Here is a 13,883-nt window from a genome sequence, read left to right as displayed (position 1 = left end):
AAGAGCTAACTTTCCAGTCAACTCACTTAGTCTAGAAATAACGGTTGAAGCCATTATTGACTAAGCTTTTTTGTTCGTTTAACTCGAGAGATAAGGGGAAACCCCACATGCTAATCCGAAAGTGTCGTCTCTCTTGACGACAACTCAATAGCAAGTTTAACGACTGTTCTTTTTTTCTCGTTATCTGCTGTTTTTTAAAAAAGAAAAGATCACGGGATATTATTCTGAGTTAGAACGTACGAACAAATCAACTTAAATAAGCATCGATTGCGCGATTATCAGGACTTCTAGTATTTCCCATGCATGCGGGAGATTTACCATATTTCATTTGGATATTAGACCATAATAGTCAAAGGAACAGGTTATTCATGATGCCTTGAAGGGGGGCCTGAATTTTAAAAGAGAGGCATGATAAAACAAAATTTCGAGGCCATGTAAATCGAACAAAAACCAAGCATCACAAGCTATTTTACTTAATGAATATTCAATGGAACGATCGTTACAGAGAGCTTTGTTCTTTCTCTGCCACTACGACCACTCAGATGATATTACTTCTTGTCACAGTGGTTGAACTTGCTCTTACCTTGAAATCTCTTCTAATTGAAAAATACCCGATAAAGAAAAGATAGACCGCTTTACACCTCTTACTTTGACCAGTGTTGCGTGTGTTTTTTTTTGTCATCGACTTCACTGTTTGTATTCCATTTAACATTTGTGTTAAGTGATTTGGAAAACATGGAAACGCCACTTATAGGCTTCACGTTCTTCTTCTTAAACTGTGCATTTAGTGAAATATTGTCTAAGCTCGACCAGATCTCGGTTTGTGTCGTGGTAGTGAAAAGAATTAAGCATAAACCTTGTCAAACTTCCCATATCGATCATATGCCATTGCGTGCTTCTTGGAGGGTTCCACAAATTGAAGTCAAACAAGGCCATCCTACTGGCCCGATTATTTCCATTCCTCTTCAAGGGGGTCAAGGGAAGAATTCAAATTAAAGTCTTTTAAAATAAACAAATTGCCCTTGGCCAAGACGATCGAATCGATCACAAATAACGGCATCCCTCTTCTCTTCCAAGAAATAACTGACTCTGTCATCGGTGAACTCTGAAATTGCCTCTGGGATTTTCTCCAACCACTAGCCGATAAAAAAGAGAAAATAGCCAAATCTTCTGCCACGGATGAAACTTCGAGAAATACCACAACATTTCCCACAAATTAAGCGCAAGCAAGGCCGTAAACTTTGCATAAAATTGTCCGTCAGTTCATTCTTCTCTTCTTCGAGTGGGTCAATAATAAAAAAAATGCAAATGAATATGATGAAATTGGCCTCTGGCAAAACGGTCATCACGACAGAGGTCTTTCTCTTCACCCCCAAACACGTTTTTGTACTACAAATTTATATGCAGAATTTCGAGAATTGTCTTCTCTAGATGAAATTTTAAAAAAGGATCGAATTGTGAAATGAAAAACCTGTGTTAAACATTGGCTGGCCATCATGCTTATATATAGCAAAGGCCGGCCTTTCAACGATAAGCAGAAGCGTGGTCATTTACCGATAGTGAAAAGAGCATGGCACTATCTTAGAATTGCATACCAACAACAGGAAAATATCCGCCTCCTGTTGCGTTTTCCCTTTAAATAGAAATTTAAAAAGGGCTTTTAGCCAGAAGCTATTAAAGAACAATTTCTGTCTTCAAGGGGGGCTTTAACGGCACAGGGAGATTGCCTGAATGTGGCGGGAGATGAATCCAATTCAACATGCGGTAGTGGTGATTATGAACTTACCCCATATGATGCTAAAAATGTTTTCTACAAAAGCAAAACTTCTGCTTAAATGAATCTAACCAAAACAAGTCGTGATCATGTTAAGTTATTTGTCACGACAATTTATATCTAAACTTTTAGCCAATTTAAAAGTGTAAGGAAACTTAGTAATACATACCTTTCGCCAGCTAAGTGAGATCAGCCGCCAACTGATAAAAATATTCAGTTGGGAAATCGTAGTTTTTTATTTTCCTCAAGGCAGCCTGTAAGAGTCACTTTCAATGGAAAAGGCGTTTCCCCTTAGCTTTCAATATGCTCCAGATGATAATCACTTTTAATTGTTTTTAAGTTCTGCTTAGGATGACTTATTTGCAAAGTGCGTCAATTCGTAGAAGTATTGTTAGTGAGTCCTTAATGGCATACATTATCTGTTTCCATATCAACGGAGTTTGTTTCAGTCACAAGCTGCACGCAAGCTCTGTGGCTGCTTTACATATCTATGGGTCAGTAAAGAACAACCCTTTTGGAATGTTGAGAGAGAGAGCTTGGGATTAGTTTCGGCACTAAACAATTTTCTACGAGCACCGTATTCTGCTTTCTTCATCTTTTGTACATCTCCATTACATCTTGTCTTCTTCTGTGAAAACCCCTCTAGACAGTAACATCATGATGACAAGGTTCTTTAAAAACCCGGAAAAACTGTTCATGGCTGAATAAAATTAACTAAGGCTTATTATCAATTTTACATTATAATATGGCTACAGGCGAAAATCATACTATCACAAAGGCCAGCGTTGTGCCCGGATCCATCTGCTAATACCCTTTGTATGATGCTGATGTATGTATTTCTGTCTATCTTATTTTCCCAGGGGGGGGGGGGGAGGTACTCGCATATAAAAGTGACGGGGATGCTCGATGCTCGTCGTCTCGCTTAGGGGTGTAAATTTCGGATTTTGGTCTCGCTTAGGGTGTTCCAGGCAAAACGCCAATATTTTTAGCAATAATGGTCTCGTTTAGGGCTTCACAAGAAAAAAATATACAAATATAAATTCTATTCTTATTTTTTGGTATCTTTTAGGGGTCAAGAAAAGCTTGAGCCACACCCAGGTTGGTCTCTTTTAGGGGTCCTTTTCAAAATTTCCGACGAGCATCCCCGTCCATTTCATATGTGAATCCCCCCCCCCCCCGGGCTTATTTTGTCCAAGCACCTGCATTTTTACAGCTGAAACTTTGAAGAGGAACTAAAATAGTGTTTCGAAATACCGCTATCCTTACAAGTATTTTCCTTATCATGAACGTAAGTCCTGCACAGTATTTTTCCCACGATCTCGGATGTCAACTTTTGTCGCAAAGGCATAGAATAGATGAAGTTATAACGTGCTATGTTAAGCACTTAGGCTAATGTATAATAAATGTCAAATTTACAGTAATGAAAACAAACTCAAATCAAAGAAAATGTCAGTTCAAAGTTTGACCAAATATCTTGTAGCACTTTTAAAAAACGTACCGTCAAATGTCTGTGACCTTATCTCAGACAGCGATGAACAAACAAAGGAACGCGAACGAACGAACGAACGAACGACAACGTATGAACGTACGAAAGAAAGGTTCGGACGGACGGAATGATGGATGGATAGCTACAATCCCGGCCAAAACTCTTGAGACAATAACTGAAACACGACAGTAAATTACACCCTACACCAATTCAGAGTGTATTTAATTCCCCCTTCTCCCCTATTCAATGTTGTTTTTTTTTTACGAAAACGTTTCTCGGCAGACATACTTTAGCAAATGTTAGCAAAAGCGAATGTCAACATTGAATGGGGGGGGGGGGGGGAGGGGTAAGGACTGTTTTAATTTCTCATATTGCAATGGCTGTAATCACTGCGATAAAACATTGAAAAGACAAGTCGTCTCAACAGGTTTCGTCCGAGATTGTAGATGGATGGATGAACAAAAAAACGAACGGCAATTAACAGAATGTACTAGTGGTTTGTTCAAGTAAACTCGAAACTTAAGAGCCCGGTCAAGCGGTCCCAACATTTTGATTCAATAGCTGCAACATTGTTGGGACCCTGTTTAGAAAAACTTTAGAAGATGTGCAACATTTTGGGTGACAATTTGATTTAAAAAGAGGAACAAATTAATTATTCGGTATGTGACACAATTTACTCTTAGTTCATGCAATCTAGCAGGAGAGCAAGTCAAACGCTTGTTTAATAACAGTCATATTTAAAAAAAGATAAAACCGTGTTGAACACCAGGGGGGGGGGGGGGGGGTACTCCCATATGTGGCCTATATAGGTATGTGCCGCCCGATAGGGTATGGTTTTTGAGGTTCTCGGTCCTTAAATAGGGTATCATTTTTGCTCCTTTTGGCAATGTGTTCCCGGTTTGATCCTTAGATAGGGTACCTAAATTTTATAAGCTAAAATAAACGCCCAGCTAAACGAAAAAAAAAGCTATCTTAAAACTGAATTTTCTGTTCAGGTATTAGTAAAGCGATTTTATAAAGATTTGTGTCTTGCCGTGCGCGGTGAGCCGTTATTTGGGTCGTCACGGAACGCTTCTCCTTCTCTTGAATATGGTGTCATTTTTCGGTTTTAGGCCTTAAAAAGGGTATCAATTTTCGCTTTCTTTATCCTTAAATAGGGTCAGGGTTTAAGAACCCTGGCGGGACACCCCTATCCGAAATTTATGGGAGTACCCCCCCCCCCCCCGGGGTTGAACAGTGCAATACGTTGCAGCATCAGAAGCCCTGGCAGCATGTTGTGGTTGCCGGTTTCGACCATAACGCGTCACAGCAAGGCCCAGCAGTGTTAGACGATTTTGGAGCAAAACGATGGGGCAGTTTAACCAGGATTTACAATCCTTCGCTGCTAAAAAAAAACATTGCATTCAGGAATGGATTAAGGAAGGGAGGAACACAAAAAAGGAAGTACAATGGGACGACCCACTCGCCATGGGGGTATCCCCCTGTCAAATTACATAAAGAACGGCTGAATCCACATGTTATACTGTATCACTTCAAATCCTGATAAACAAAGTATTGCGGTCAAATACGCTGTAAAATGTTTTTGTTTAAAGCGTGGCTTTCGATTGAGCTATTAGCATCTCTGTGTGAAAACAAATTCGTCCTCCTGGTATTAAGATAAACATACAAACCACTCGATAGGCTAGATAAAAACTGTCAGTGTATTCAAAGAAGTTTGGCGAGAGTTTAACATGCATCATAAGTTTCAATCAAAGTTACACGGCGATTGTTTATTATACGAAAACAAAACACGCGAATCTGAATTCAATATTTTCTTTGTCAACCTTTGAAGAAACTCTTATTAATGTACTGTATATAATACATTAAGTTCTAGGTTCCCTGTATATACTGATATTAAATTGAGTACTGTTTATATCCGCAAGGCAATTCTCTGACAAGTTACTTTTATACAAATAAAAATTAAAGTTTAGCGAATTTGAATCACATTTTGTAGTGATGGAACATTGATTCCACCTTGCGGCCTGTCTGTGACTGTTCTTGAACGCTGAAAGGTCTAAAGCAAGCGGCATTTCCTACGTTGTAGAAATGCCGCTCATTCGTTCCCCCAGCCCAAGAGGGGTAGAATTGAGGTGTAGGGTAGAAATAATGACACGAACACAATCCATGTGGTGCGCCTGTATGGAGGGTTGGCGGGAAGCAAGGCAAGCCAAGCTGTGGCGGAAAGAAAACCGACGGTCTTTCGCCCAATTCATCGACTTGTGACATGCTTGGTCCAGACATGATTTTAAACGGCAGATGTATCTTCTCACCGGATGATTTGCGAGTGTCGCTTTTCTTATAATGCATCGTGGGTGTAACGATTTTCTTGTCTGGCTTTCGCTTCCTCTTAGACTTGCGCCGCTTTGGTTGATACTTGTATCCAGGGTTTTCCATCTTGTGTTGCTCTGTGAGTCTCCTCGCTTCTTCAACGTACGGTTCTTTGTCTTCTTCAGAAAGTTTTCGCCATGCTGCACCAAGTGCCTTGCTAACTTCAGCGTTGTTAATTCCCGGATGCTCTTTCAGAATATGGTAGCGCTTTTCTCGACTCCACACCATGAAACAATTCATGGGCCGTTTCACGTGCCCTTCTTCGGAATTCATACCTAGAACTTGGCACGAGTTTGCGTGATATCTTACAAGGTAGTATCCCCAATGTTGTCTCACACAAAGCGTTTAAATCACATTATATCACTTGCTGTGATAAGAAAAGCCAATCAATTAAATTTGAACAAAGCCAATTAAAGACGTATTAGTGGCAGGTACTCCACAAGCACACAAACAGAGTGGCACCAGAAACCATTAATAAATTATTCACAACGACGTGTACACCTTTAATTCATAGCGTTAAACAGAAGATACAACTCCTTGTAACTCGCAGACGCGATCTGTCTTAGTTTTATCCAAGAAATATAATTCTCGACTTTCCTAAAATTGTCTTCTGGGTCGTTCCATTGTCATCTTGTTATTGTAGCTGGGCTTGCGTGTCGTGCACGGCATAACAAGTAAGAATCAAAACAAAGTGTATCCAATTGTTTGTTTAATAAAGTGTTTGGCTTTAGTACTGTCGCAGTTGTCAATTTTTCTGTAGGACGTGCAACCACTTTGTTTGTCGGCTAAAGGGGAAAGGGTGACAGCCTTGAGCAAATACTGTTTACAAAATTCTGCTTCCTGCTTGTCTCTGCGTTTGCATAGGCATGGGCAAAAATAAAAAAATAAAATCCAGCACTTTAGAGATCCGTTTTGGGAAATTTTTAGCTATTTATCACAACTCTGGGGACGAACTTCAAAAGTATTCGAATTTAACTTTATGGAAAACAACCCGTTATTGAGTTATCACCCCCCGTCGGTGCATTTTATGCTTACCGCCTTTTTGGCGCTAAGACCATTGTCTACGAGTTTTCTGCCGCGCCTATCTTTTCATATTTAATCTGAATGTTTGTGGAATAATTCCCACCACTAGAATTGGATGCGAATAAAGAGATTTAAAACGAAAAACTAACATTGAATCATGGAATATCAAAGTATTTGTTTTGTGTATCCCAGGTATGGAGAGAAGAGTTATGCAGGCTCGACGTTGTTTTCAAAGGTTGACAATCTTTTTGGAATATTCAGTCTTCGTGCATTATAAAATCTCTTCGTAAAATTGTATCGGGAGTTTTAATTAACAGTTTCAGCGGACTGAGTGGTAACAGCAGCTCTAATCAGCCAGTGAGGTGAAGCGGCGAGAACATCACCCTGAGCAGTGAAGTTTTTCTTCCATACGACAACAAATGGAGTGATGCCTAGAATCGACCTTGATATGTTTTTAAATTGTCTGCACAATAATGTAAAGTTTTAAGTGTCACACTGACGTTAATCGTGCCACGTTTAGCTTTTGATTGAAGAGATCATTTAACAGAAAGAAATACGATAATGGTAAGTTGCCAAACAAATAACTGGGCAGCTATTCGACCCCTTCTCCAGTGCACGTCTCAGCACTTAAAAATTCCATTTGTTACAACAACACAGAAGATGTCTCAACTTATCAACAATATTAATTTTTTCCCCCCCCCCCTTCCCCCCCGCCCCCGCCCCTTTTTTTCTGTTGGGCTCCCCCCGCCCTTCGGGCCGCTGTGAGGCTCCGCTATTGGTTTGACCTGGATGTCGAGAGACGGTGCCTAAAGCACTAACAAGAGGGAGCCTAGTCACTCTATATGCAATCCAACTGTTTCCAGCACATTTATTCTTTAAAGGACCAATGTACTTCCACTCTTTAACAGTCAATATTACAATAATGATATCAGACATTTGCTCAATCATTAGTAACAAGTTGTGGCCATCTTCCTGACATAACTTTTTACCATAAAAATCCATCAGAACCTGTGAAATAATTTCTTTATTTTGGCTGTGTTTATAACTTAGAAACGAGCTCAGTGTTCAGAGCGACCTTCAATATTAAATTATGCTTGATTTATCCGCGAAGTGTATAACGAACATCTTAGTTGAATAGAAGTTCCTTGAAAAAACTAAACTTTTTGAAAATATGATAAGTATTGTCGAAACTATTAATTATTGTTTTAGGTTCTCTTTTTGGTGCTTTCAACTAAAACAGTAAGGATAGATCTGTTCTGAAATGTGGCTTATGTCCCGTTCTTAAACCCTTAGAGCTTTCTGTACTGCACATTTTGGCACTTTGAAATTACATTTTCAGCAACATAGAAGCCTCGCAACACTGTATCAAATTAAAAGGTTTTCCCGTGCGTCCGTGAGGGTTGCTAAAACATTAGAGGGGTATTATCAATTTTAAACGTGCTATAAAATCTGACAGTCTGTTACTTCGTTTGACAGGTGTCACTTATTATTAACGTTTCTTTGTTTAAACCAACATCACCTCGTGCGAATTACACTAGGCAAGTAAGTGGACCATACCAGGTAAACAAAGCCGCCGTTTATTTTTTTGGACCATTAAAAACTAAGCAAAAGGTTAACTTAGCTTAGTGGAGGGGTTTCACAGATTACAATTTTTTCTCATAGCAGAAGCATTTAGAATGCATCATAGTGTTGGAATAAAGTTGTTTTGTACTGAACAGTTAGTTTGGTCTTCTTTTTCTATTTTTCAAAAACATGTTCAAAACGTTTTGATACCAAAAGCATTGAAGTTTTCCAATTTTTTTGGCCTGGTGCTTTAAAATAACGGAGCTAAATACAAGTTATCACTGAAACGTGCCAAATTGCCTCATGTCAAATTGGTTGAATGTTAGATGTAAGGTCATGTAACTATACTAGAAGCGTCATAATATGTTAATGTTTTATTTGCCTTTCCCTAGTAATGGCTTTTTGGGCCAATACAAACACAACAACAAATATTGCAAACAAACGTAGCAAGGTTATGAATTCCAAATTCAACCAAAAAGTTGAACTTGGCACTACCGAGGTCAACGAAAGTTTGTGGCAAAAGTGGAAGACTTTAAAAACAGGGACCACCGGATTTGAAATCCAGCGCTTTCAGCGATCGGCTACGCCTGCTCTTTGTAACACGTTGTTAGTAGAAGTGACAACTATGTAACCCAGCAACACATGAAGAACGTTCCATTGAAGATCGAAATTACGCGAGATCACGCGAGATCGTGGGCACTTCAGCTGGACTTCACGTATTCCTGTGTAAATTGTGTGCGTGATAAACGCCTAAAGTTTGATTGCCATTGAAGCCAAAACGAACCTTGATAAAATCTTTAAGTATTTGTTTTGCCTCCGTGATCACCTATGTTTTAAAAAAAGCAACTATTATCATCGGTTTTTTAATAACACATAATTGTAATAGGTTTCCATCTTTCAATTTGATCACTTTACGTGAAAACCTTTTAAAGCGATTGGAACTGTCATTTAAGTCACGCACACAAGCCAAAGTACTCATAAATCAAGCCAAGTTAATATCAAGATTCTTTAAAGCAAAAGTATCTCAAATAAGCCGTTTACTGGCGAAAGACTCGCTGTTCTAGAAATTAAATTAATCAGTATATTAAATGACATAAATAGAAGTTGAAAAAGCCACGAACAGTTTTCTTGGACAAAGTCGACATAGAAGATATTCTTTGTCTTTTAATATGAGACGAGCTACAAGTTTCAGATACACGCGTTATTGAGACTTGGGGGAAAACGTGATGGTATAGAACTGAACTGAAAAAGCTATTATGAAAGGATAAACCTACAGGTGGCCCATATTTTAAGGAAATTGAGGAAAGAAAGGTGAGAGAAATACGTTAATTCTAGACCCAAAATATGAATTATTAGAAAGACAACATAACGCCCTTTTTCTTCGATTGCAGAACACTCACTTTCACTAACACACAAAGTAAAATTATATTGCTTACACAAACACAGAAAAAAATTACATTACTTACACTAACAAAGGTTTTGCCTTTTTTTATTTTTTCCTTTGAGAAGGATGCAGAAAAAGTTCCAAATTAGTAAGTCAAAATCTTAATTTCCTTCATCAAAATTTGTGGAGAGAAAAATAGTCATGTTGTTGTCTACACGTTTTTTTCTCTAACGTTTTTTAACGTTAAAAAAAAGATTTGCCGCCCTATATAAGGGAATCCATTTTTTTAAATTTTGTAAACGTTTCTTTCAATTCAACTGCCAAACAGCACTCTGAATTTTTACTATCAGCTGTGGCAAAAATTCATGATCGATCAATCGGTTTAGCAAAAGATAGCAATGTTTGTAAGTGATGTCCAAGAAACAACGACTTTCGGAACAGTAACCACTGGAAGGGGAACACAAAGGTAAACCGGAAGTCTTATAATGACATCTTGTGAAGATGTATATAATGTTATTATTTTCAAATGGGAATTTTTAGTAGTGCGTACATCTTAACAGTACATAAAATAACGCTTGGTACCAAAATAACACTAAAATGACGGATCAACAACAGCGTACTATGTTCTTATCCCGAGAGCTATATTTTTTTTCTTAGTTAACAACTCCAAATCGATAATATTCCTCTAAAAAGCTGATTGCATAAAGTGAAAACCCACCCCAAATGTCTGATCCATTTTTTAAATATATGCAACATCATGCAGAATATTGCATGCGAATGTTTCTTTGTTTCTTTTTAATTTTCTTGATCATTTTTTTTGTTAATTAGTTGCTCACTGTAATTTAGCAGCTTCGGCCTTCAAACAGTTGCAATTGTCTTAAAATTTTTAACGTCTACGACATATACATGCAGAATATCGCTGAACTATTTCTTGATCACGGTTTTCAATTATTTTGTTTGGTTGTTTGTTAGTTTTTTTTTTCTTAATAAACCTTTTAGAAGTTTATTCTTGTAACTTTTAAAACAGCTTTACTTTGCTTTTTGTTTTCTATATGCTTCTTCCGTGGCCATACCTGCGCTTGAAATCAGATAACTGTGAAGATAAATGCTAATTATTGAATACACATCGTCGTGTGCCATAAGTTTACAAAATAGATACGCACTGAAATGAATCATTATTTTTAAGCCCAATATGCCCATGTTATCTCTGCCATCGTAACATCGATCAATCATATTCAAACTCGTTGACACCATGTGATAAATGCGGTTTATCCTTTCAAACAAATTCTAGGAGGTTAAAAAAATGTAACAAACGGCATAGCAAGAATTTATCAATATTGACCGCAAATAATATTCTTGTCATTACCCTTATCAGATTTTGCAGTGCTGGAGTCAAACTTACAGGAAACATTTTTACTAATTTCCAATTCCCATTGTATGATAAATAACTCACATTTTAAAAGCAGCGTTTTGTATTTACTTTATATAACTCTTGGGCTGGTAAGCAACCGAAGTTTCCTTTTAGCTTAGAGGAAAAGAAAAATATAAATGAGGAAACATAAATGGAAATTTCGTGAAAATGCGTGATCGCGCCGAAGGCGCTCGCAAGTGTTTGTTTATCTCAAAACGGCGGGAAATTACTTTTTGTCACGGCTAGAGGCCAAGGTAGAAACAGCTGTGAATTTAAACTTGCATTAAACTAAGCCGGCACGCAATTAGAATTCTGGAGTCGTTTCTCTCATAAGTACCATCTATGTAATCATGCTCCTTTTTTAGACTCTTTAGCGTGTATTTGGGTATTACTAAAATCGGTGGTGACTTAACCACTCTTTAATGGACGTAAAGCATTTGCATGTTTTTTTTTGCCATATCAGGTTTGTAAAACATCCTTTTTAGAATCTCCACCCAAGGAAAACTCCGTGGGGCCCAGAAACCTCACTGTTTCGACATTAAAGACAAATCCTAAGTTGAGAGTTCTCAAAGATAATAAAGATACATTGGGTCCTTTGAAGGTTGCTGGTGCAAAATAAAATGAAACGATATTTTCAATCAGGACGACTTGAGCACGACGAATAAGGCTGTTGACTCATGATCAGAGGTAATAATCCATGAATTGATTTTAAAATTTTGCCATAGCATTCAAGGACTTCGAGCGTCTCAGGTCCTTGGATCAAATGGCAAAGTAATACATTCATGTCCATATTTAAATTATATGTTTTTGTTTTATATTGCCCTACGATTACCTCTATTCAACTCTCTAAAAAGGTTTTTTCGGTTGTTTTTATACTTTGTGATATCGTAGGTGATGCTCAAGTAAAAGCAAACGTAACCAACACACTTTTGATTTTGTTTGGGTTTAATTTATAGACCATGTTAAGTTATGCTTTTCTTATTTTCTTTCCTTTCGTTGCAATTTCACCAAAAAAAAAAACATGCTTGCTGAAGGTTGTTTAGGTATGTTGTATTGTTTTATCTTCCCCTTTTCGCTATTCAATTGCTTGCAGGAAATTTTTGAAATGTAGCAAAGATTGGGCACCGGCTGTTAAAAGGTTACCGTAGAAGAAATAGGAATTTTTTCTTCTGAAAAAAGGTGTACTTTGCATAATTTTTTATAAGCATGTCTCTAGCTATCAAACTAAGAGAGTGTAAGCGGAATAAGCCATCTCAAATGTTGCAACAAACCGCATCTTTTATTCAAATTTGATTTCTTTTTTTTATTTAAGAAAATCGAATTTCCTATTTGGAGAAATATAAATTGCGCTAAGAAAGACTGAGGGAAGTATCCAGGCAGGTGTAAACAGATTTTCCCGAGATGTTAGTGCGATCCGGAGCGAACCTCAATAACATTTCAACTGCTAAGGCACGTGTTCACCTTGGGTAATTTTCAGAAAGCTTGTCTTGCCAAATGAAGAACGCTGCGATTCTAGTTCTCGAAATAGAAGGCTGATCTCCATGGTAGTGAAATGTCAATGTTGTGTTTGATCTGGCGATTAGATTGTTTTCTAGCAACACAAATAACCTGCGGAAAAATAGAAAAGATAAGAGGTTATTTATTTTATATATATTTTTAAGCAATTGCTAGTAATATTTTATATATTTTTTTTCAATCCTGCAATCTACAAAGGAGTATTTATGCCTTGCCCTCTCTTTGGCAACAGCCTAAGGGCGTCTCAGTTAAGTTAAATTGATCAAAACTGTATAATAGATTTGTAATGGCAGGTTTCTAAGAGGGCGTGACTACGACGTCATATATATATATAATAAATGATAGTCAAAGTCAATTTTTGGATTACCTCATAGACGAATTACTAAGTAAAATTCGTTAATTATGGGTTAAAAGGTTATTGTATTAACGCATTAGATTTCAGCAAAAACTTCCCCCATTTTGTATACTTCTGCTGGTCCGCCGTCTTTGTTAAAACAAAGTATAATCACACGTGCAGACAATCTAAAATTACAAAGACCCGACAAATATGACCCGGAAGGAGGGAGCGGGTGGGGGGGGGGGGGGGGGTGGTGGTTACTCACCAGTTCTCACCCCAATAAACCTCAAACGGGTTGCAAATTTTTTATTTAATTACAATGCTCTAAGTCTGAATGAAAATGTGGTTTTCTTTTATGAATATAGTTCGATGGGTCTGTAGTTCCTTTTGTATTTCTTGAAAGTTAACTTTGTTACACAATAAACAAATGGAATTCTTGGCCACATTCATGTAACTTAGATTGTACTTTAAACGTCTTATCTTCATTGGAGGTATCCGGCATCTTATCTAGTATAACATGTAATCGATGTTCGGGCGAAATTCTCATGGACAATCCTTCTTTACCTATAGTTGTATTTTAACTACAAATCTAAAACAATTTGAGCCCTAACAGCGGAATTACATTCCAGGTTTGTTTGCCAGTTGTTTGTTCGTCTGTTTGATTATTTCAGCAAATTTGATCCCAGTGCCGCTCCTTCGTATTTAAAGATGCAAATATCAATTCTCCTTTGTGAGCTTTAGATTATAATTGGAAGATGAAATTTGGTAGTACAGAAATACAATAACCGTTGTTGAAGAATGAATTCAGGATTTTCTTCAGCTGTCTTCTTGGCCTTCCCATGTATTGTTATCGTAGAGAGAAACGAATTGTTCATTACTTGTGGAGTCAAATTTGGCCCTACAAGTCGACCACGTGCGCTTTCTTTATAAACTATTTTGAAATAATCCATTTTAATTAATATCTTCCAAACGTTTGGAAACTGTTTTCAAAATCTTTATCAGTTGAAATAGTGCACCCTAAGC

The 13,883-nt window shown here is 37.5% G+C and overlaps 1 protein-coding gene across 1 annotated transcript; it reads right to left on the bottom strand.

The window, feature by feature from the left end:
* Window positions 1-4,942: 4,942 nt before the first annotated feature.
* On the bottom strand, window positions 4,943-7,023 carry LOC144658699 (transcription factor SOX-14-like). The gene has a single exon (XM_078519175.1). The coding sequence runs from the start codon at window positions 5,898-5,900 to the stop codon at window positions 5,241-5,243; it is 660 nt and encodes a 219-aa protein (XP_078375301.1). The 5' UTR covers window positions 5,901-7,023; the 3' UTR covers window positions 4,943-5,240.
* Window positions 7,024-13,883: the final 6,860 nt, after the last annotated feature.

This window comes from Oculina patagonica, chromosome 6, assembly GCF_052425735.1.
Source record: "Oculina patagonica isolate OP01 chromosome 6, crgOcupat, whole genome shotgun sequence".
Classification (NCBI taxonomy): Eukaryota; Metazoa; Cnidaria; class Anthozoa; order Scleractinia; family Oculinidae; genus Oculina; species Oculina patagonica.
The sequence above is the reverse complement of the archived record's forward strand: the minus strand, read 5'-3'. Positions and strand labels throughout refer to the sequence as shown.

Bases quoted from the DNA above. Each gene is read 5' to 3' on its own strand.
- LOC144658699 (XM_078519175.1), bottom strand. From the start codon at position 5,900: ATGAATTCCGAAGAAGGGCACGTGAAACGGCCCATGAATTGTTTCATG.